Source organism: Vicugna pacos, chromosome 3 (assembly GCF_048564905.1).
Source record: "Vicugna pacos chromosome 3, VicPac4, whole genome shotgun sequence".
In the NCBI taxonomy this organism is placed as follows: Eukaryota; Metazoa; Chordata; class Mammalia; order Artiodactyla; family Camelidae; genus Vicugna; species Vicugna pacos.
In genome coordinates, this window is record NC_132989.1 from 25,140,020 (window position 1) to 25,164,758 (window position 24,739).

The 24,739-nt window shown below is 46.5% G+C and overlaps 1 protein-coding gene across 3 annotated transcripts in view; it reads left to right on the forward strand.

Moving 5' to 3' along the window:
• Positions 1-24,739, forward strand: part of SPOCK1 (SPARC (osteonectin), cwcv and kazal like domains proteoglycan 1) — a 466,817-nt gene that overhangs the window by 331,155 nt on the left and 110,923 nt on the right. For all 3 annotated transcript variants that reach the window (XM_015239542.3, XM_072956999.1, XM_072957001.1), the window contains one exon: positions 13,111-13,237. In XM_015239542.3, coding sequence (XP_015095028.1) covers positions 13,111-13,237 — 127 coding nt within the window. The remainder of the gene's footprint in view (positions 1-13,110; positions 13,238-24,739) is intronic.

Here is a 24,739-nt window from a genome sequence, read left to right on the forward strand (position 1 = left end):
ACCTGGAGAATCTGTCAAGAGAAGTGTGTCTGGGACCAGGGTAGCTGGAGTTGTGGCAGCGTCTGTGTACAAATGGGTCCCTTTTTTCTTTAATTAAATTTTTTTATTTTTCTGGGGGAGGTAATAAGGTTTATTTATTTATTAATGGGGACTGAACCCAGGACCTTGCGCATGCTGAGCAGGCTCTGCCACTGAGCTATAGTGTCCCCCACACTGTCCCCAGAAATGGATCCTTGAATTGCTCCAGGGGACTTGTGTCGCATGCATGGTCTTCCTGGGACTCCAGTCTCCCGTGTCTGTCCAAGCAGGTGGACCCTTCCTGTCCGGCATTGACTCCACCAGCACAGCCGGGGGCACATGAGGAGCCCCTGGTGCATGGACCACGGATGACCTGGGCCTCTGAGCAGCCAGTGCAGATGTCCTCGGGCTGCTCTGCCGGTCGGTGTGACACCGGGCAGAGATGTTCCTAAGATCATGGAAGCCCCAACACCCCGCCCTGGCCACCTCCTGCAGTATGGCCTCTGCCTCCCTGGGTCGTGGTCTCCCGCCTTTGTGTCTCTCTAATTCCTCTGGATCCAGCCCAGACCTGCCTCCATCACCCTGCCTCGCCTAGTCCTCCACCCACAGTGAAGCCCCCCTCCTCTGGGCTTGTGTTCTGGCCATTCCATGCATGGATCCTGCATTGTTCTCTGCCTGCCCATTGTGTTTCCTGGTGGCTCCGACCCCCTCCCTCATCTCGCACAGCCTGGCTCTATCCCTGTGCGCTGACCCAGCTCTCTCTGCCCCTCTGTCCACAGGGGCCCCTGCACATTCTGGCGTGCTTTCCAGGATCCAGGGGAGCAATGCCAGTGTGGCCTCAGAACACAACCATCATCTGTTGCAGGGGTGATCAGATTGGTTTTCCCGCATTCACTTCTGTTTTACTTTTCTTAGACCTCTTTCCTTCACCTTTGTTATTACTGAGTCTGCTGTGGCCTGCTTGCTGCTCTGCCGAAACTCATCAAGATCCCACCTCACAGGTCTTCACTTTAGGTGTTTGTTCTCAGATTAATTCAACCAATGAACCATGAAAGACATTCTTTATGGATGTCAGGCACCAGCGTAGGGCCCATCTGAGGCACTGACCATGAGGTTTTCTGGGGCCAGAAAATGGACTCGGGATGATTTAGACGGGCATCCAAGGCTATCTTTAGATGTACTTTTGTTTTAAATAGGATGTTCTCAAGCTAATGTCCCATCTTTAATGTTCCTGATGAAGGGGGTGGGCAGAGGGCAAGGCCTTCTATGCACAGAGGGACAGGAGAGATGAAAGTTAATTAGTTTGGGGACCCTGATACCTTTCCAAGGCACTCTCTTAAGTGACAGTTTTCATGGGTGCACGCTAACATGAATGTGCTGTCTTACTGAGGAGTGAAAGGCGCCTCTTCCCTCCTGTCTTGTCCGCAGTCCTGCCACAGCTGGCGGTGCTGAGCCCCTGCTTCCCATGTGCTTGGTGGGAGGGAGGAGGCTCCGGCTCAAGCTTCCACTGCTATAAGGAATTCCCAAGTGGAGGGCGAAGTGGCAAGGCTCCCCTCCGGCCTGGAACTAGTGTCCCTGTCTGGCAGGTACCAGGACGGCCATCTGTGAAGGCGATGGTAGTGGAGGGCTTTCAGGCTTGAGTCCCCACTGCCGTTGCTTTGGTAGGACTGGTTCTCAGGAAGTGGCTCCCATGCCCTGGTGATGACGGCTTAAAGGTCACTCATTCAGATAAGCTGCAGTCTGATCACTTCTTTATTTAACAAGTATTTCCGGTGCCTTCCATCTGCCAGACACTGCTGTGTGTTTGGAGTTCTGTGATGAATGGATGCTGTGGAGATTAAAGTCTATTGGAGAAGACAGATGAAAAGGAAGTATCAAATGAATTGTGATGTGCATTAAGTAGGATAAGAGCAGGTACCATGAGAGGGTCACTTGAGGGTGGTTGAAGGGGGTGAAAGGTGCAGAGTAGGGAGGAGTGTTCTTGGAGGGTGCGAGAGCTTTCGCAGAGGCCTTGGGTCAGGGAAGGGGGAGGGACTTGGTGTCCTAAAGGCAGTGAGAGGAGAGAGACCTGAGTAGCAGGAAGGCAGTGATGGAGGGGGCCTGCCTGCATGATGCCAGTGAGGGAGGCAGGGCCAGACTGATTGGAACATGCTGGGGTGACACTGGATTTCCTGCGAATCTACTCACTCTCCAACTTAAGCATTTTCTACTTGTGCCTTTTTTTTTTCTTTCACTTTGTGCAATGGGTGAAGTTGGCTTGCTGCTCTTGATGGCTCTGTTGATTACTTATGGACCTTTGGTGGAGAATCTAAACACTTTGTTTCAGAGCAGCTCTCAGAGCAATACTTGGTAGATGTCTGCAGAGTGGAGGGTTAGGATAATGGAGTAATGCTCCCTACAGGGCGCGGTTGATGGAGTGTAAGTTGGTTACAGCATTTCTGGTGGATATTTTGGCCTCATTGACCCCATGATTCCACACTGGAGAATCTATCTCACGGAAGTAAGTAGAGATGCACGTCAAGATTTATATACAAGGATGTTCAGTACACTGGACTACAGTATTCAAGAAATGGAAACAACCTCCTCTTTGTCCATCATAGAAGAATGCTTCTCACATTCTCACATACGCACAAATCAGAGTATGCCTTCTATAGAATCCCTTTCGTCTAAGTGACCTCTGCTTGAACTTTTGCAGTCTGGGAAGCCTCTCTTCCCAGCCTTCTGAGATGGACCTTCTGTCTTTGGACAGCTCTCACTCGCTGTGTAAGATGTCTTCCTTGTATTGAGTCAAAAGGTTTTCTGTTGGTCACGTCTATCCTCTGGTCCAGACTTTAGTCTGGAATAGCATTAGGACACAGGGTTACTGCTCCTTGTGCCAGCACATTCTTGAGCATTTTGTCTCTACGTAGGAGCCACTGGGTACCTGAATAAGCATCACCCACAGTGGCCAGTGATAAAGAGCTGCAGGGCAGGAACACGGGGAACATGGGGCAGATGTGCTTGGAGGAAGGGAGGGGCCATCTGAGACATCTTCTGAGAGGGATGGCATTGGAGCTGGCCTTTGAGAAAGGATGAGGGGAGCCTGGCAGGAGAAGGTAAAAGTGTTGGAGAAAACATAAGACCAAGGGAGCTCGGCTTAGTTCTTGGCCACCCCACCCGGAAAATTCCCTACCAGTGAGGGCCACAGAGACAAGAAGGAGCTTGTCAGGGGCTCTGGCTTCTCTCTTCTGACCTTGACCATGAAGAACGCTTTCAGAGCAGGTGAGAGTTATGCTGTGGTTGTGGCTGTACCTGCATCCTGCTGCACTTGTGGTGAGTGGCCCCACGTGGGTGGTTTGCGGATGATGGTGTTCAGCTGGATCTCCTTGGATACTGTGTCTCTGTCAGCTTCCAGCCTGTCTCTGTGCCTGTCCTGTGAAAGGCAGTGTCCCCAGTGCCATCTCCCCACTTCTCCTTCATTTTGCTGAAGTAGATCATATGCAGCCCTCCCAGAGTGGGGTCATTTTGCTGCCTGTGACTAGAAAACAAATGTGGGTACACTTTCTCTTATCCACACATCTCATAGTAATTAAACACACGCAAGCGTGTGTTTTCTAAGATTGTAGCAGCAGAGCCCGTGGTAGGTTTGCACATGCCTGCACGCACTCTTGTGTGCACACCTGAGCTTACAATTAGCAGGAAGCTGTGTTAGCAAAGCCCTCAGTACTTCTGGCCCCTCCTTCAAAGAGGCAGGGTTATGAACACTCAGAGAGGGAGGCAGATGAAATTCTCAGCCCTGGGCTGTACTAGCTTATCATTTGATTTTTTTTTCCAATTACCATGTCCATTGCTAAAGATTTCCTCTAAGGTCTCAGGGCAAAAGGGACCTCTTTTTCTTGGGCCAACAAAGAAGATCAGCAAATAAGAAATCCAATGGGGAGGCTAAAGGTCAGTGGGTAATAGTAACAGTTTCTTTTCTGCCCCTTTTTAGGAAGAAAGGGATTTTTAAAACAGTGCACTGCTATCCATTATCCTAAGGGAATAAAGAAAGCTCAGTGGTTCTCTTATATTTCCCTAATAGCTGCTATTACACTGCTGGCTTGGCACTTTTCGTTAACAAAGCAAAATTGTAGCTGGGCCCTGTGAGAGTGTGTGTGTGTGTGTGTGTGTGTGTGTGTCCATGCACACAAGTTTATGTGCAGGTCCCAGTGGCTGTGCTCTTCAACAAGCTGAACTTTGAATTGAAAACCCCACTGTCTCTGCCTTATAGAGTCTCTTGGTGCCAGTGGCCATGCTCTGTTGTCCCCTTAATGGAAGGTGACTGCAGGCAGTCTCCAACCAGTTAGTGAAATTTGCATAATCACATCAGCCTGCTAATCTTCCTGATCTGGTCAGAAAGCACTGAGGGCATTGTGAGTTTAGGCCAGAAGTAGGTTTGACTAGGGTCCCTGGACATATCTGTTTGGTTTCAAGTAGAAGGAAACCTTGATCGAAGTAATGTCCAGAAATGTGAGAAACATCAAAGATCTGGGTTTGTAATCTGGCAAATTCCTTTTTATCTTGTCTTTTACTCATTGGCCACATAGATAGCTTCTGACATTCTTAAATGTGGAATGGCTTGGGGGTGCTGATGGGGAGTCCTGAAATTAACAGCAAATGTCCTGCCATGTAGAAATTTTCTTGGGTAAGTTAGTAGTCTATGAGAATCTTCACTGTCTCAAGATGTGAGTAAAAATAAAAACAGTTACGGTAACACCCAGCCCCAGATAAACTCAGTCATTCAGAGTTAACTAAATATCATTGTGCTTACTAATAATTGTTACATGTAATGGGTGTTACAGGAAGTACATTTAATACACGCTAGCATTATCTTTGATTCTTTGCCCAATTTCTGGCACATAGTAGGTATGTGATACACGTTTACTGAAAAAGACTGCCTCTAGGATCCTAACCACTTTTGGAATATTTATACCTTTAGTTTCGATAGCTTTGCTTAAACAGACCTTCAAAATATAATGTAGAAACGTAGTTCCGCTAGCTCTGACCCGTTGATCTTCACTGAAACCTTTGAGGACTGGTCAAGGGGCTTTTATCTAGCTGAACTTTTTCTATTTTTTCTTCTGCCCTCCTTCTTGCACCTGGGAGATCTTTCTTCTGTTTCAATCAGGTTAGCTTTTTTATACACTCCTGGAGCAATGGAAGACTGGCAGACAGGGTAGACTTGACAACGTGCATTTCTTTAAAAATTCTGAAAATGTGTTAAATTTTGAACAGATTAAACCAGCAGTACCTAATTGTAAGAGAGTCACATAATAGACATATAGAGTAACAAAATCAAAGTTTCCCTTCTCGCTGAGGGTGTTTTCCCTCTGCAGTGTGCCCCCTTAATCATTTTCAGTTCTTTTACACATGCATGGACAGGGTTTTTGGAAACTTCTTTCTGGCTATTGAATCCTGTCATCTGTGAAGTCTAGATGCTTCTTCCCCCAGCTGCCTTGGCCATTACACAGCTCAGGTGAAAGGCAGGTCATGGAGCCTCCGGTTGAAATGGGCTGCAGTCCAGAGGTTGACTGACATTCACATCACCCAGAGACATGTTCCTGCTTTTAGAATTGCATCCATTCCAGACACACATCTTTTTGGTGGCCTTTATTCTTCTTTAAAAACTTTCAAAATATGCACTTTTCCTGTGGATTTGCAGGTGCTTTAGAAACCTGTCTTGGTGGTGGTTTGGAAGCATGCCTGTGGATTGATGGCTCTTGGCTTATGTGGCATCTGTTTATCTCTCATAATGCATTTGAGCCTTGACCTGGGGTATGTTGAGGCCCCCAGCCTCCTTATCTGGGCCACGCCCGATGAGGGGAAGCCATGCAAGGTCGCTGGCTTTCCTGTGAGTGACCTGCCAGCTGGAATCAGTAGATGCTCCCCACTGGTGAGCAGGGCCCACCTTGTGAGCCTGAGTCCTTCCCATCCCTGTGGGTCTGCTTTGCTCATGAAGTCTCCCCATCTCCCTCCCAGCACAGCTTCCCGAGGCCCACTGTCCCTTTCCTCCCTCTTGGAGCTGTGGGGAGGAGTTGGTGTGACAGTTCATGTAAAGGGCTTAAGACAGTGCTTGGAGTGTTGTGAGAGCTAAGAACGTGCTTGTTATTGTCGCTGGTAGTAATAGTAGTAGTGTCAGCAGAATGAGACGTCCTCAAGAAGTGCTCAGCTGCCACTGTCATAGTTGTACATTTGCCCTTTTCAGTTTCCAGGTTCTGTAAGCAGTGCATCTTTGTACCAGGGAGTGCCCAGTAGCGCTTAGGGCACTCCTAGGGGCACAGCAGTTACTCTCTGGAGACATTCTTTGTGCAGTTCTCTAATAGACATCTGTTTATTAGGAGACATGGACTCTCTTTGGAGGATCTGGTGTCTGAGACCTTCGTTTGGAAAAGGAGAGAGACTTCTGAGCCCGTGGGTACCAGGACTGAGAATGTCTCATGTGGGAACCTGTCTCTCTGCTTTTGTAAATGACACAGGCCGTTATGCTCTTCTGTGTAATTTTATGACTGAGTATAATGGCTCAAATAACCCTAACAACGAAGGAATGATAGCCTCATTTTACATGACAGATTATTTCAATGGTTAACATGTTTCTCATTTCAATTAACATTCATGATTTTGCCTCTGGTTCAAAATAATAGCCACCGCATCAACTCTCTGAGTATCCTGCATCCTTGTTTGGGAAGCAATTAGTTCTGATTTTGCAAGTAAATTTAATCTTGTTTTTGAATGGGCAATTTGATATTAACATGAAAATAAAATGCAGGTAGTGCTGGCAGCCAGCAAACACACAGTGTGGCTGCTGAAAGGGATGATTCTTGGGTAGGTTCTCCGTGCCTCTGAGCTGACAGGTCTACCTTAGAGATTGGGTGAGAGAACAAAGACAGGACAGAGAAGGTCCTGGGACTGGGCTAGTTAGGTAAGCCTCCGTTTTATTTCCCTTCTGTAGAACGGAGGTTATGACAGCCTCTACCACCAGGGGGTTGCTGTGGGTGAGGAATCAGGGAGATGTGTGCAGGATTGCGACAGGCATGTGACAGTCGCACAGAACAACTGGAGTGCTGCTGCTGTCATTTGTGATCTGGAGTTGCCTTTCTCTCTCACCAGCTGTTCATACGTGGGGTGGAGGAGTTCTCTCTAAAGTTACGCAGACGTGTTAGAATGCACAGGGTATTGAATAAAATGAAGGGCCCTTCTTCAATAACTGAAAAAAAAGTCAACAATTCTGTATACACTTAGACAGACTTAACAGCCCCCACCCACCGCATCATTCAAATATTTTTGACACACATTGTTGAATGTCATCCTGTGCAATTGATAACAGGAAATTTACACCTGCATGTGTACTTCTGGCTGGAAAAATTACGACAGAAGTCTTTGTTCTGACCCTGCTTGACTTGGGCCCTGATTCTGGCCCTTCTCTGCCTGTGGTCGAGTGAAATATTGGGTCACAACTGATGTCATCGAAGACTCCCTTGCTGTCAACTTGGGGCTTGATTGATGAGGGTGAGGATATCTGAGTGAGGAGCAGCAGAGTCCAGTGGAAAGCAAGAGCAGGAAACCCTGACATGTGGACTTGAAGGTTAAGGTTGACGTTTCTAGGAACTAGGAAGGAAGGAGCAGTCATGATCTAGCCTGCCTCGCTTGTGCCTGGGGCCATCTTCAAAGGGTGTGTTCATAGTCCACTCTGCTGCCAATGGTGAGTTGCTTTTACAAATAAAATGATTATTCCTAAGAGCATTTGCGTAGTATACCTTATAGAAATGCTCTGAATGGTGTTCCCAGAAGTAGTTTTAGTTAACAAATACCAACATATGATTAAGTGCCATGCTGTTAACTTTCTAGAAGATCCAAATGTCCCATTATTTGAATACTACCCAATAATGCTTGCTGACAATTCCTAGTGTTTGAATTTTCACTTTAAGCTACATTTCTTTATAAATACTACTAAACATAATGTTTCCTATTTGTTTAAAAAACATAAATAAAATATTTTGATGAATGCAGGAAAGAAATGTACTATTTCAGCAATTCTTGAGGATTCCTGAGAATTCTGATTTCTCATTCTCAAATCTTGAAAATTAATATCTGTTGGGACTGTGGAACAACTGCCTCAGGGGTCCTTCTGCAGCTTTGGAAGCTGTCTGACTTTGAGAGGATGGGGGGTCCTTCAGCCCTCAGATGACCATGAGAGTCCCCCCTACCCACTTGTATGCTGTCTTTAGAAATTTTTGCTAATTAATTTTTTCTAGTCTGTATTAGGATTTCTGGGTCTGTTGAATTTTTGTTGCTTATTTTGCCTTCTAGTTAGTGCTAATAGTTTCCAGAAATAAAAGGAGAAAGTTTTAAATGTCCAAATTAATAAATTCACTTATTTCACTGAGCGAACCCATGTGGTGAGGGTCAGTCATGTTTCCAAGCACAAGAAGCCCAAAAATGATTAAGATCCAGTTACTCCCCTTGAGGGGCATACACTATATTGCAGAAGATAGACACAAAATGGCCTGTTTTGTGCTGTGGTAACTGTCACAGTTGGGTCTGAACAAGGCGTAATGTTGGAACAAATAATGTCATGGTTCATTCTACGTGGGGTAGGGCTCCCAGGGGGAAGAGAAACGTAATGAAAGGCAGCCAATCTGAAGCTTGGACGAGGGGCAGACATTTGCTCTGCAAGTAGAACGCATTTACGAAGTCACATGGACTTGAGTTTGCTTGGTACAGCTGATAGGACGATCTGGAGGTCAAATCAATAGGACTGAGTGATGGGGAGAAGTGGTCAGGGCAGAGAAGGGAGGTGTCTAGGATGGGCTCCAGGGCTTTTAGCTTGGATGTACCCCATGTCCTATCTGAATAATAGTAGCATCTTAACATGCTGTCTGGCCAAATCAAGGTGCTTGCTTGGAGGCTAGTCGGGGAGCCTAACCAGAAGTAATCAGAGGACCATGGTGGGCTGGGAGTGCAAGCCTGACTGCCTGCGGAAGGGCAGGAGACTTCCAGGGGGAGAGGATTTTTGAGCTGGGGCTTGAAGAAAGCCTCATGAGACAGAGAGGGGTGGAGGGTGGAGGGGAGAAATGTGGGTGGGAATAAAGGTGTCTCCGATCTGGGAAAAACCTTCATGATAGTTCAGAGGCACAAAGATCCTTGGTGGGCTCTGGGAAATAGCAGAGGGTGGCTGAAGCAAAAATATTTGGTGTTGGTGATTATTGTGTGCGTGTGTGTGCGTGCGTGCACATGGAGTTTGTGTGTGTGTGTGTGTGTGTGTGTGTGTGTGTGTGGTAGGCAGTTTGGAGAGGGGAGCAGCGCAGGCAGTGACCCAGTGAAGGTAGTCTCAGTCAGTTTAACACCAAAACTGGGAGTTCAGACGATACCCTAGGATGTGGGGAGAGGACGGAAGCTTTAAGCAGGGGAGTCACGTCACCAGATTTGTATTTAAGAATCATTATTCTGCTTCCAAAAACAGACAAGCTGGGAATTTTGGTAAACTTAGAAAAAGAAATAGATTGAGAATAAGCAGTTGAGCAAAAGAGCATGAGAAATGCTGGTGATCGGCCGAGTGCCTGTCTTCTCTCCATTGTGTGTGTGTAGGCTGGGATTTTCTGTGTGGCACTGTGAGTAGGGTAGGAGGTGTGGCTGCCCCCAGCAGCAGCCAGGCTGGAGTGGAATTCGGACTTTGTGGCCAAAGGAAAGACTGGCAGGACCTGCCTCCCAGACTAAATTGCTTGTGTCGCCCCAGTTGATGAATGTCTGTGACACTGGGAATAGCCTTCCCATCAAGACACCTTCATCGGATTTCACTCTTCATTGACTCAAGAAGTGAAATATCTTACAATCAGAAAGCTTAGTCCCTTGTCTCGACTGGGTTGGTAATTTTTTATGGTTTGCACTGAATTGTGGGGATTGAAATATATACACAATAACCAGGGAAGTTACGCCTCCTTAGGTGCACATGTACTTGGTACATAACTTTGCATAATTTGGCCTCTGGTCAGAGACTACAGGTTGGATGCCATCTCCACTTGGGTCCTAGTGGAGTAAGTAACACCTGGTTTTGCCCTAGTATAACAGGTATGCTTGTTTCATTAGAATTGAGAAAATTCAGAGTGGTTTGGCCTTTGTACCTCTAGCCCCCAAGGCATCCCAGGAGAGGTCACCGTGGTTCCTCCTGGACGTAATCCATGACCACGTGGCCTTGTGTATGCTAAGCCTGCTCCTCCGCAGGTGAAAAGCCAGGGACAGGGATTCAGAGGGGCTTTATTTGTAAAACCGAGCCCTGATAGTGAAAATATAGATGCCAAAAAAGGGAATTAAAATGGTCTCAGTGCAATGCAATCATTTCCAGGATAACATCAGTCTGACAAATAGATATAAAATAACTTTGCCATATTTCTTTGTGACACTAGGCAACTCACTCCCCCATGTCTCTGATTCCTCGTTTATAAAATAAAGTTCTTAGACTAGATTCATTTTAAGGTATTTTCTGGCTCTGATAGATAGCCTGTGAGTTTGTGATTAAGTGCCGAGTAACCGCTGCAGTGGTCAGCCCTCCCACCCCCACTCACCCAGCAAGGATATATTGGGCACTCCTGGTGCACCAGACCCACTAGTAAGCAGTGGCCAGCCTTGCCTCTTTGCCTGCCCTTAATGCACTTAATTTAATGGTGAAGTTCAGATCCAGAGACAGGGATGACCTGTCATTAGCTAGTGATTAATAGGTGGTTCTGTCTTGTCCTCAAAGCCAGTGGCTCAGTGTTCATTTCTCCTTTGTCTGCCTTTGGCTAAGCTCCTGCAGATTGACTTCCTTTGGGACATCACTGCACATGGTTATGTCCACTCCAGCAAAGCTGCCCACTCTTTGGACTTTATAGCCCCTTTCTGGAAACTCAAAACACGAATTGCTTCAGCTATGGACATGTACGCTGGGGACTGATCCAGGAGAGGGGCTGCCAGATGCCAGAACTGCTGCATGTATTTGCTGACTCATTATCAGTGTCAGACAAACTGCTGTGGGAATGATAAATGCGTGGTGTCCTCCTGAAGGAATCAGATGCTCTAAGGTTAACCCCGTGCCAACAACCTGCTCATCCACTGCACGGAGTCCTGTCACCTCCCCTCCCTGTTTCAGTAGTCCAGAACAAACCTGGAAAGAACAAAGTGGCTTTAGTTAGGGGTAATGGGAGACCTCATGTCCGTGTGATTTAGAAAGGCCGTGGTAGGAGAGGCCAGGACAAGGTGGGTAGAGGCTGTGGAACAGGGAGGCTTCAGAGAGAGGACCCTGATGACAGACGTGTTGGTGCCCCCCAAGAACTGTCAGGCCAGTAACCTATGTGGACTGAGATGAGTCGAAGAAGAGAGTCACCTCCGCACACTCTGCGGTTGTGTGAATGTCACCACAGCCTAGCCCCAGCTTGTCTCCAGACTCCCCCCGCTGGGCTTTAGTTGCCCCCATTCGTCAAGTGAGTCATCTGGACTGGGTGATCGCCAAGTGCCCTCACAGGACTGCCTTTCCTAGTTCGCTGCTCAGGCAGGTCAGCCCCACAGCTTGTCCAGCCTGGGATCCCCGCTGGCTCCATGTCGTGCTGTGGGTACGTGGTTATCCTCCTTGATGTCATCCTCAAAGGTAGTTCCCCAAACAGACCCTCCTCCTCTTGCTGCCTCCCCCAGATCCCTGGGGGCGGGGTTCAGGTGGAATAAGAGCCAGGTTGGTGGGTGCTGTTCATGCTTACTTGCCTTCATTTGGAAGAGGATGGGTTACCTCATATGAGAGACCCAAATCCTCAAGGAGCTGGCGATTCATTACTCACCTGAAAGAGGGGGTTCCTTCCTTGTGGCCCATGAGTCCTGGGGATTTCAGTGCCATTGCAGACCTCTGGCCCTAGAATTAAATCACATGTCTACGGCAACACTACTTTCATTCTCAATACCCTCATCTATTTGGGCAAATAATAATGATGACAACAGCTACCATTTTTGTTGCTTCCTGTCTTCCAGGCATTATACCGAGTCCCTTATATACATCAGCTCACTTTACTCTTCATACCATCTGCTTGAAGGAGATTGTATTTCCACCCTTAAACCCATTTTACAGATGAGGAAATTGGGATGTCAGAGTGAAATATTCTGCTGAGATCACACATTAAGTGGCAGAGCTGAGGTGTGAACTCGTGTTTCTGGCTCCAGAGGCCAGATATTAAGCACCACGCAGGACCGCCTGAGCCGAATACTTCAAGGGCACAGTATTCGCCTGACTGGTGGGCAGTTCACACTCACTTGTCCTCCACTAGAACTCGCCCCTCGGCCATGAGGGTCACCCCCAGTGGTTTGCTGGGAAAACAGCCTCAACTAAGAGGAAAAGGGTGGCAGTAACTGTAGGCCTTTATTTTAGTGGTTTACAATACAGGGATGGGGTTCCTTCCCTGGACATAAGCCATCCTAATAGCACCATTCATCATGATGACAAAGGTTAGGATGAGGGGACTGGAGCTGGAATGAAAGAATAGAATTCTGATTATTTTAGCAGTTGAAAGTGACATCACCTCAGAGCCTCTATCAAATGGCATATTGAAAGCTAGACTGAAATGGCTTTAAAACGTATCCAGAGATGGTTTTCCACAGCTGTGATGAAGTCATTCGGTTGTGTTTGGAGATGCGTTTCTATCTCAGCTGCGTGCCCTCCCCCTCGGAGGCTGACCCGAGGAGCGTGCTGCTCTGGAACGTGGTTTAAGGCCTCGTGACCTGCCGTAGCCCTCACAGGGGCTGGGAGAGCTGGTAGAGTCCTCTCATTGTCTCTTTCATGCATTGTGAACGTCTCTTCGTGTCAGTAAGTGATGTTTTACAACATGTTTAATGGCCACTTGCTTTCCTCGGTCCATCTGGTGGGCTGAACCCAGGCCTTTGGAAAAGAGTCTCCTGCCCCGTCAGCAAGTCAGAACAAATGGGGGTGCTGGCCAGGTGCCTTTAGGGTGCACCTGGATGTTTGACTGGCCTTTATTTATGTGGCTCTTTTCCAGGTAACCCAGAAGAAAGACCCCTGGGACCAGAATTTCAGTTAATTTACCCCTCTTTTTTCACCCTCAGGCAAAAGAAAGGAAACGTGGCCCACAAACACTGGGTTGGACCTTCGAATCTGGTCAAGTGCAAGCCCTGTCCGGTGGCGCTGTCAGCCATGGTCTGCGGCTCCGATGGCCACACTTACACATCCAAGGTCGGTGCTCTCTCTTATCTTTTGTCATGAAAAAGTACCCTATGTCTGCTTGTTCTGGCGTCTCTGGGCCAAAACTGGGGCCTCTGAATCTCAGTGGGCTTTGAGACTTGCCTTTGAGAAGTCTGCCACATGAACAGACTCTCTGGCCTAAGAGACAAGATGAAAATGTTACCGCCTATGTAACTGGAGTGATTGAGGGCTAAGGGTAATGGTGATTCTGAGAGTGGTGTGTGATCCTGAAGTGAATCTAGCAAGGCTTCCTGGAGGAGGTGAGCTTGTAAGCTGTTCCAAAGATGTGAGTCACTCAGCTCTGCTGACGGAGAAAGATGTGAGGGAGGCCTAGGATGCCTGCCTTAGGGACAGCATGGTGAAGAAAAGGCATGTGATGTCAGCACATGTTTAAGCTGCATTTATTGTGTATCTAGAATGCATCCAGCAGGACACCAGGCCCTGGGGCTAGAGGGGCTACTGTTCCTTTCTCTGGGGCCTTCAGGGGTTTATTGTCCAACTGGGGCAGTGGCTAGTATGGTGACAGGTCATTTGAACTCAAACTGATGAAGAGAAAATGGTTTCATAGAAAAAGGGACGAGGGATAAAATGGGTCTGTGTATTCTTGTTGGAGGAACGAAGAGGGAAAGTTTCCCAGAGGAGGGGTGTGTGATCGGGTTCTAATCAAAGGAACTATCGAATAGGCAGGGAGGCAGGGATCATCAGGGTGGACGAAGGAAAGGAGGTGATAATTTGTTCTTGCAACTCTAAACAGTTTCCTTGGGATAAGGCTACCCATTTGTGTTTTGAGCAGGTGTGGCACATTTCATTGGGATAATAAATGAAAGAAAAACCACAGAATTGACAGGGGTTTGCTTACTTGTTCCTTATTCCACAAACATAAACCAGCACCCCCTTAGTGCTAGGCGTGAAAAGTCCCAGGTGCGTGTCCCCGGAGCTTTTGATGAAACGTGGGTCAGGGACAAGGAGTGGGGCTCTGCCCCTCTGGTCTCCTCCAGCCAGAGCTGCTCCGCTTTCATCTCCGTGCTTGTTTTCTATGGAAGGTTCATTTGCAGGATGGAGTCTGGGGCTGAGATTTGAAACTGGTGAGTCCCTGGTCCCTTGTGGCCACATTGTCACGTGGTCCTCTGGCTTCGGCTTTCCTGCTGGTCGCCCCTCCCCTCCCCTCCCCACTGCACCCAGCGCTGACAGCTTCTGTTCTCTGTGATCTCCTCACCAGCCTGGCCTCGCCCCCAGGGAGACTGCGCAGGCCTGGGGGACCCTCACTGCCTGCTGTCCTCAGAAGCTCATTTGGATTATTATAAGGCTGTGCCAGGCTTTCCTACTGATTCTCTGTTGTACAAGGCCTATATTTTTATTCAGCAAAAGTAGAGTCTTAGATTCTCAGATTTTCACAGTTTTCTAACCAAAGGGAATATATTGAACAAAACAGGAAGCCGGAAGGTCTGTCTTGCTTGTACCCAGACCCCTGTGATCTGCTGTAGGACCTCCACATCATAATCACTGCTTGATTGTTCTTTTGTTCTTTCAACACATATTATTGGAGCCTTTCTTACGCACCAGGCTCTGTGCCAGGTGCTTGAGACACTTACAACACAATGGAAATAGAACAGTTGGCTCTTTCATGGCCAGAGCCAGTAATCCTTACCTCTGTATCTTTGGACCTGCTGTGTGTTTTGCAGCTTCTCTGCCCAAGGTCCCAGCCAGCCCACCTTGGTTCAACGTGCCCACCTTTCCCCTTCTCCACTCTCCCTGACCCCAGTGGGACTGCAGTTGGAGATAGTTTGTGACTTCTGACACCCTGCACATGTCCAGAGTAGTGCATTCATAGTAACATTGATGAATCAGTTCTATCCTCTGCTCTACAAAGGCACATCAGGGCATTATTGTCTTTCTCCCAAAGCCCACCTTCTAGATATGTGAACAGTTGCCTGGAGTTTCTGTTAAAATGCAGGTTATGATAGAACAGTTCTGTGGGACCTGACGCGTTTCCAGGTGAGGTCCATGCTGCTGGCCACGGACCACACTTTGAGTAGTGACAACTTCAGTTTTTATAGCTATCTCCTAATAGATCTCTTTACCTCCAGTATGCCTTTCCCTGGCTCCCAAAGTCCATTTCCATACGGCAGAAGGTGTGGATAATTCTGTGATAAAACTCTGTTTGAGCGTCTCCCCCACTTAAAAGGCATGGTGAGCTTTCCCCTTGCAGCTCCAAATAAGCTCAGACCCTTCACGTCCTTGAGACAGACCTTCATTCATTTGTCCAGCAACTATCTCTTGGACACTTGTCATTGTTCATAGCACTGTGCAGAGTGTGTGGATGGGCAGTGAGGAACCACACTGACACAGTTCCAGATCACCTGGAGGTTACACTCTGGGAGGGGAGACAGAAATAACTAACTGACCAAACAAATACAGAGTTTCAAATTTTGGTAAATATGACCAGGGAAATACATGTGGTGGTGAGAAAGAGAGAGGGGCCTGCTTTATAGGGGATGGTGAGGAAAGGCCTTTCTGAGGGGGCCTTTAAACTGTGAGTGGGGGGTGGGGGCATAGGATGTTCTAAGTAGAGAAAATAGCATGGGCCAAGGCTCTAAGGCAGGATGATGAGTTTGAAGAACTGAGAGGATGCGCCAGTGGCGGCTTGGATGTTGAGCGGAGAGGCGCAGGAGATGAGATGAGAGAGGCATGGAGGGTGTGAGAATGGCCTAAGAGGAGACGTTCAGCCAAAGCTTGGCAGGTGAGCAGGTGGTCGGGCAGTGCCAGGCTCAGGGCACTGATGACTGCGAGTGCCTTCTTGCCCGCGTCTGCCTTAAGAGTGTGCGATCCTAGAGGCAGAAACAATGCCCATCCACCTTCACCAGGCCAGGGGCACATAGTGGGTGCTCTGTAAGTGTCATGGATGAGAGCCCCCAAGGACGCCAGCTAGGATGGTGAGATTCCTGTCTCTGCAACTCTTCTGGAATTTGAGTGAATGGGTTGCAGAGAGCTTAGTGATGGAGAGCAATAAGCCATCCCCACTCTGGGCCAAGGTGCTTAGCTAAACCCCCAGCCTGGGGCCCTGGCAGAGAGAGGCTCCTTGCACTGATTCTGTCTTTGTGAAGATGCAGTTTGTGCTATTCAGTTATTCCCTCCAGCTCTGGAGTGAACTGTCTGATCCTGGATTAGAGATAGGCCATAAAATGTCAGTGAGTGATCAGGGCTGTTTGGGCAAGTGGCACGTTACACATCAAACTCCAGCAACCACCTGCCTGCTTGCCTCTGTCTCTCATCTGCAGAAGGAGCTTGAAATGCCAGCTCCCTGTGACCCCTGAGCTACAAGGAACAGAGGTGACTTGTCAGACATGGCTTGAAATGCTGTCAGTTGCTCAGGGAGTGTCTCTGGCAATGCTAGCCAGTCAGGGCCCTCCTGCATTTTGGGCTGGAAAGTTGACTTTTTCTGCTAGAGAAGTTTGCCTGCTTATAGGTAGTGATAAATACCATGTTTAAGAGGCGGGATTGGCATTTGGAAGACTCCTTTGCAATGACTTCCAATTTTTCAAAAGAAATGACTTCCAGGTACTGCCGGACAGAGCCTCAGAGCCTGCCCCTTCACTTGATTCTAGGCAGTAAGGCTCACCCTCACAGTTTAACTAGCCCTGATGTCACAGTCTCCTGGCCAGGGAAACCCAAGTAGTCCAGAAATCCAGTAAATGTTTATTGCGTTCTTTCTTTATGTACTTACTCATTGTGCTGAGTACTGGGGGGTATGACCAAAGACAAAGCCCCAGTTTTCATGGAACTTACAAGGAAGGCAGACAAATTAAAAATCATTCTCTCTCCATTAAAGTAGGTGTCCAGATAAGGGATGTTTGGGGTGCTGTAGGTCACAGAACAGGGCCGCTTCAACCAGTTTCGAGGTGTGAGTAGTCTCTTAGAGGAAGCGATGGTTCCATTGAGATCTTCAGGCTGGAAGGAGTTGCCCAGAATAAGAAGGATAGACAACTCATTCCATCAGAGGTAAGAGGGGCTTGAAGAGATGAAAGAAAGCATGACCTTCTTGCAGGAACCAGTGACAGTGTCACTGTGGCTGGGGCGCATGTGGATTGGGGTCTAGAAAAGGATCAGGGGCCACTTTTCCAGAGCCTTGAAGGCCACATGAGAAAGGTTGGACTTTACCTGAAGAACACTCGGGATCTTATCAAAGGTGTATATTCGCCTCGGCTTATGCTGACTGCAGGCTGGGAGTGGCTGAGGCAGGACCGTGAGGAAGTTGTGGGTGGGAGTGAGGCCTGGAATTGTATGGCAGTTGTAGAAATGGAAAGAAAACAGTCTGAAGAGGCATTTGGGAAGTCAGAGCAGGACTTGGTGACCGAATTTCAAATACAGAAAGTCATTTCAGCTTTGAGCTCAGCGGAACTACGTCTTAACCATCTAGGTCCTGTTGGGACTTGGACTTGGTCTTGCCAACAGCTTTGTGGCCTCAGCCGAAACCAGAGGGACCCCGTCGTCTGTGAATGCCTTTCTGTTCTCCACTATTATCTGCACAGAAAGATGAAAGCTTTTGGGGTCCTGGCTGCCAACTTTTAATCCAGTAGGAGAGGGAGCATCCCTGGTTGAATTCAGCCCGTCCGCCCAGGCTTCATGAGGGCAGTCGCAGCTTTTTTTCCTTCCAGAGGCGAGAGCTGTTCTGGAAACGTAGGTGCACATCTGGATGGTGCTGGCGTCCTACCAGCTGAGAAGTGAGCAGGGGTGGAGGTCTCCACTGCTCCAGGTTCAGGCCCTGCTGGGTCTCTCATTACACGCCTCTTTCAACGGGACTCCCTTGACTTTGCTCCACCTGCACCCACGTGACCAGAGCTCAGCGGTCAGGGCCAGGACTGCTCATGTGCCAGGCGCAGGGCGCTCGGCCTGGCCTCCCAGGGAAGGGCTCTGGGAGTGCAGCTGGGAGCCCTGTTCACTGGCATCAGCCTGGCTGCTGGTAATGGGAAAACAAGCAGGCAATCACCCGTCTGCTCTCACCCTCCCCCCACAGCATTTACTTCCTTAACTGCCGTTAAACAATTAGCAAATGGCTCATTTCTGTCTAGACACAGAAGAGAGATGCAGAGTTAAGAACACCGTGGAGGAAAATGGTTCTCCTTTGTTCTGAGCTCGCACATGTGAGGGAGGAGGAGAAAGAGCTTGCCTTACAGGGTTGGCATTTCTTTCAACATATTGTTGCTGTGGATTATATTATTTTCAGAGTCATCTTAATAGTTTCCAACAATTGCTACCATGTAAAGGTCATGTTTGAAGTTCTTGGCAAGTGGAGTCTCTTTTGGCCAGCATTTCCCACCAACAGGCTGTTCTGAGGGTTAGAGCCAATCCAGGGTGTGGATTTGTAAGACCTCTCAAGATAGTTTTGAGCCTGGTATGCCTTCTCGGTCTCCTTCCCCCAGACTTTGATGGCCCTGCGTCCACGACAGGCATGGGAGATTTTTATGTGTGGCTTCCTCTTGGGTTTTTGGCCCAGTTGAGGCTGGTAGTATTTTCAGGGTTATTTTTGGATGGCCCTACCTTCCTAGAACCTGCTGGGTGAGAATTGTCTTCACTGGCAAATGGCTCATTGGTGAGGGCCTTGCTTCTGACTAAGCAGAAGATAAGATGATCAGACACTGAGAGTGGAAGGCATGTATTTGCACACGCTGTGCATGTGAAGCTGGAGCACAGTGGCACTAGTCATGGAATAGGAGGAGTGGCAGCAATTAGGTTAGACATTGGATGCTGCCATCTGGCAGCCCTGTGGAGGGACAGGAAGGAGTAAGTCTCCTGCCCCCATCCCCGCATGCTCTCAGGTGTAGAGGGGTAGGAAAGGGGCAGTCCTGTGCCCATGGACCACATAGACACCAACGGTCTGATGAGGGAGTTGGGTCATAGGTTTCACTATTTTGCTTTACTTTTGCTGAGGACAAGCTAACACAAGAGGTGGCATCTAACCAACTCTAAGAAATTATGTTGTATCCATTACACAGCTTGAGGTTTAGGGACAAATCCCTGTGGCATATGCTCCAGCTTTGCCTGTTCCCCTCAGGCCTTGTTCACTTTCAGTGTCCTTTCTTCAGTCTGGGATAGCCAAACATCACTTGATCATAAGAAGCTAGTTTTCATAGTATGGAAACCCTCAACTATTCATTTCAAGAGAGTTCTTACCCTCGTTGGGTTATCATCCCCTTTTCTCTTCCAGAGCATTTTTTGGAAGGAACAGGTATAAATAATATTTAAAATATTTATTGTATGTGAGTTAGGATATATGTTCTGGCTGCTAGAACAAAAATCCAAATGGAAGAGAGGCTTAAATAGGTTAGTTCTACTTCTCTCTCATGCAAACATTCTAAAGGTAAGCAGCCCATATATGTGGAAGCTAAAAAATACAATAAAGTGGTGAATACAGCATAGAAGAAGCAGACTCTTAGATGCAGAGAATAAACTGGTGGTTACCAGTGGGGAGGAGGGATAGGCTCCAGGATGTATTGTGCAACATGGAGAATAGAGCCAATATTTGTAATAACTGTAAATGGAAAGTAACTTTTAAAAACTGTACACAAAATTTTTTTGAGAAGATCAGCAGCCCAGGGCTGATAAGCTGCCTTCAGATGGAGGACGGCCAGTGTCCTTTCCCCTCTTGTTCCTTCATCCTCAGCAGCTGGAATGGTTGAGCTTCTGTATCTGGGTCCATGATGGCTGCCACACGCCCGCCAGTAAAAGGAGGCACAGTGTGGAAGTCACTGGTGTCACTTCTGCTCGCATCCCAGTGGCCACAACTTAATCCCAAGGCTATGTTAAGCTGCCAAGGAGGCCAGGAAATGTGGGTTTTATTCTGGGCAGCTGTGTATCCAGCTAAAATGTGAGAGTTGTATTATTAAAAGAAAGGATAGGGTGGATGTTGGAGTCACCTAGCAGACTCTACCATGGTCATATTTTAAATGCTAATGACAATCACACCAAAACAACAGTAATTTATTATTGAGCCTATTTTAAGTACTGTGACACTGTGCTCAATGCCTGAGTATTATTTTATTTCCTCTATTATTCCGTCTAATTCTCACAATAAAGCTATGAGTTGTAGGTAGTTAGTAGTCTCAAAGGTGGGAAAACTGAAGCTGTAAAGCTTTGCCCGAGGTTAACACAGCGCTCAGTAGCAGTATAGATATTTGAACCCTGGTCTGTCGGATTCTTGACTCACAGTCTTTACGTCTATGAGTAAAATGCCGTCTGAACAGTAGTACGAAATACGAGCTGTATCATCAGGATGCTTTTGATTTCAAGTGACAGAAACAGAACTCAACCTTAGCTTAATCAGAAGATGAAGATTTCATGGCATACAAGGCTGGAAAGTGTGCTGAGGGGAGGCAAACCTTAGAGAAAGAAGGTGAGATTCAGTGCTGACGACCCTCTGTCTCCTTCCTTCTCATCTTTGTCTGTCTCTGCTTGGCTTCATTCTGCCAGGAGGCTTTCTCCCTTTGGCAGGGAATAGGGATTTTGACAGCCCCAGATGCATTTGCCTGTAGCCTGGAAACTGCAAAGTAATTTTGCCAGTGTCTGTGTTTCAATCCCAGGGAAGGATTCCAGTCAGCTGTTTCTGAATCATGTGTTCATCCCTTAATCAAATACCGTGGTCATGTGACCCTCTTTACTCCTACCCTCAGTTTGATCAAGGGTAGTATTTTTGTTTTTACCAGAGGAAGAGAGAGGAAAGAATATTTAGTGGGCTGAATAAAATTTTTATAAAGAAGTGTACTACATAATCACCTTTAAAATATCAAATATTGTTAAATATGTGTGTCATGAAAGGCTTCAGCTAAATAACAGTGCTCTAGCCTAGAAGGAGGTATAAAAGCACACTGTGTTTCTAGGAATGATAAGGCCAAAGGGACGAATAAGATGGGTCTATAGGGATGTGTTAGTTACCTAGTTAAAGAGAAAGTTCACCTAAAATGAAGTTGATTCAGCACCATTTTAATTCAGATATCTTTTAAATCATTTGGCCTACTGTCGTAATACTTCTTTCTAATCATGAGGCACATCTGTCCTCAGTTCTATTAAATAGTTCTTTCTTTTTGGAAGCTGCCAAGATAACGCAGTCTTTTTGGCTCCTGAGGATAAAGTTTCAGGCAAAATGGTTATTGTGACATTTTCAGAAAGCACAGATGTTCATACACTGTCCATGGTGAAAAGGCACCTGCAGAATTTAGAGTCTCCTTCCACATGCAGAGAAGTGATGAAGTTACAGCAGAAGGAAGCAATTCAGCTAATTATTTTACCACTTATTTCTGTGTTCTGTATGCAAACATGCGTTTAACCAAGATTTGAAGAATAGGTTTCCATTTCTTCTTCTCACATGCCCTGAGTAGAATGCCATGTCATTAGTTAGCACTATTGTTAAATACACATTAGGAAGAATAACCTTCTTGTTGTCAGCTCTGTTGAATGCACAATTAAATGATTTGATAAAGCAATTACCTGAACATGATTATGCTCATCCTCACCGCATCAGGAGATGAAATTAAGGATTAGGAAAAATTGCAAAGCTCATGAGATCTCCGCCAACCAATCCTTTAGAAGACAGACAGGTCCCTGGCCAGAATGGATATACATAGTGCTATAAATCTAATTAAATCATTACAAACAAGTTTAATTAAGTTCAGGATCATGTTGCTTTTGTTTTTCTTTAAAAAAAGAAACAAACAAAATGGTCCCTGTTGGAACAATGCTCAAGTGAGTACAGTCAGACTTGTTTACAACATGTTGTTCCAAGAGTACATTTCACTACTAGACAGGGATGATGCTCAGAGAAGCTGATCTCATTCTCTGAGCCTTGGGCTGGGGCTTGTATGTCATGTGGGGGAAGGAGGGAGTATTTGCTGGATCAGCATTTACCATGACTCGATGCCCTCACTGCCTATTGAGGATAGGACCTTAATGATGCTCTCCCTTTTACCATAGCTGGTGGTTGGGTTTTTTCCCTTTCTGAAGCAGATGAAACATTTTTGCATCTTTATCTACCATGCATGGGACAGAACTGTCTCATCGTTTGGCCAAGGATAGCCTTGCTGAGATGGTGGGTTCTGTCCAGTGAGGTTCTCAGAACAGCAGACCTTCAGCAGTAGGGAAGACTCTGTGTCTCAGAGAGCAGTTTTTGCCAAGTTCTTAACCCAGAGGCACTGAGGACTATGGAATGCCGGTCTCCCCAAAGGCAGGCTGTGCAGTGGCGGCCAGGCAAGAGACCAGGTGCTATGGGAACCCAGGGACCCTGACCACATTGATCAGGTGGAGCTCCTTATAAGGGTTTCTTTGCTTTCCTATCTCCTAGTAGAGAGACCAAAAGATGATATGAAATATAAGCGATGGGGGGGGGTGTACTCCCCACAAGTGGTCCTGAGCAAGATCTGCTATATCTCTCATGTCTTCTACCATTTCCTGCTGGGAGCTCTCTGGACCAGCCACCTGCCCCATGGTTATAGCACATCTCCACACGACCCAGTTCCCTGCCACCAAACAAAGCAAGATAGAGGTGGAGTAGAAAGAATGCATAATTTTTTTTGCATTTTAATACACATAACAGGTTGGGATGGAGCGAGCCTCCCTTACCCTTATGCACCTCTGCCAAAAATGGGGTAACCATATTCCTGGGGTTTCAGTTTCAAGGTTCAGCTAAGCACCATCTCCTCAGTGAAGCATCTTTGAGCCCTTTGTGCAAGATGCACCATTTCTTTTCTGTGAGCTACAATAGCACATATGTATGTATGTTTGCTAGAGCATGTATTGTACTGTGTTGGAATTCTCTGTAGATAAGTGTGTATATCCAGCCATATGTTGGGCTAGAGAGCCTTAAAACTCTGTGATGCAAAACTCCTAGATATAATAAATATCCTTTTAAGTAGATGATCTTGCAAGATGTGAGGGGAATCTCTGGTTGAGGGGTAGAGGGAAGAAAAGCCAGGATGGATACTGACCACTTCCCTGGGGGTCAAGGAGGTAGGGGGCAGCTGATCTAACTAACAGGTTTTGAAGTAACAGCTGCTTGCAGACTGGGGATAATGCCTTCACTTCTTACAAGGGGAGATATTGGAGCTGAGACCCTAAATGTAAATCCAAAACTTTCAGTATGTTTGCCCTGAGTTAAAGAGTGAGCTTGGTTCAAAAAAGATGATAATCTCCAGTTAAAGAATGGGCATGATTGTTTTTAAAATTTAAATATGCCTGTTAGTAAAGTAAGACAACATTTGTCCACTGAAGCCTGGGCAGAAAAGATGACCTGCCAAACTTTTAACAATGAACCTGCATTTGTTCAGTTAGAGCACAGTTGGTACACAGAATATTCGGTGACCAATATAGGACACAGATATAAACCAATTAGAACCGGAACTGCTGTTAAGCTGTCCTCTGGCATGCCGTGTGAATGGGAACCTGAGGGTGTGGTCCCAGTTTATCCTCTTTGGGTTGTGTAGGAATCCTGAGGCTTGTAAGCTGACTTAAAGTGACCCTGGGTATGGGATGCCCAAGGGCTCCTGGAAGAAACATGTGTAAATCTTCTCTGGAAGGTGGAACCATCAACCCAGCCTTCATTGGATTCCCTCAAAACCCTGCCAAATATAGCTCATAAATCCTTAAAGCATAGAAGGAAATAAGCCACCATGAGCAAGAGGCAGCACAGGTAATAAATAGCAGAATTAGACCCCCCCCCCAAGAACTTGAGAAATGAATTTTTCAGATACAGGATATAAAATCAGTTCAAGTGTTCAAAATGTTTAAATGTTTAAGAAAAAGGCAATTGAAAACTTAAGTGATGAATGATATACTATCAAAAATACCAGATTAATTTGAAACTTATAGAAGTGAGAAATAAAATCATTAAAGTACATTATATTTATTATATTTTTCAAATATTTAGATTTTATTTCACAGTAAACTCAACAGCAATTAACCTTGTGTATTTAGTAGATTTTTCCAGTGTAATTTAAAACCGTATCTGAAGTCATAAAAAATAATTCTCTCATGTTATTTTTTACCTAATAATTTGATACTATTATAGATTATACAGCACACAAAGTTATCATGGTATTGTTGACTGTATTCCCTATGCTCTGTATCACATCCCTGTGACTTGTTTATTTTGTAACTGGGAATTTGTACCTCTTAATCTCCCTCATCTATTTCGTTCATCCCCTGCCCACTTCCCTTCTGACAACCACTAGTTTGTTCTCTGTATTGGTGAGTTTGTTTCTATTTTGTTATATTTATTCCTTTGCTTTGTTTTTTAGATATTTCATGTATAAGTGAAAACAAAGTGTTTGTCTTTCTCTGTATGATTTATTTCACTAAGCATAATACTTTCCAGGTTCTTTCATGATGTTGCAGATGGCAAGATTCATTTTTTAAATTGCTGAATAATATTCCTCTGTGTGTGTGTGTGTGTGTGTGTGTGTGTGTGAGAGAGAGAGAGAGAGAGAGAGAGAGAGAGAGAGAGAGACA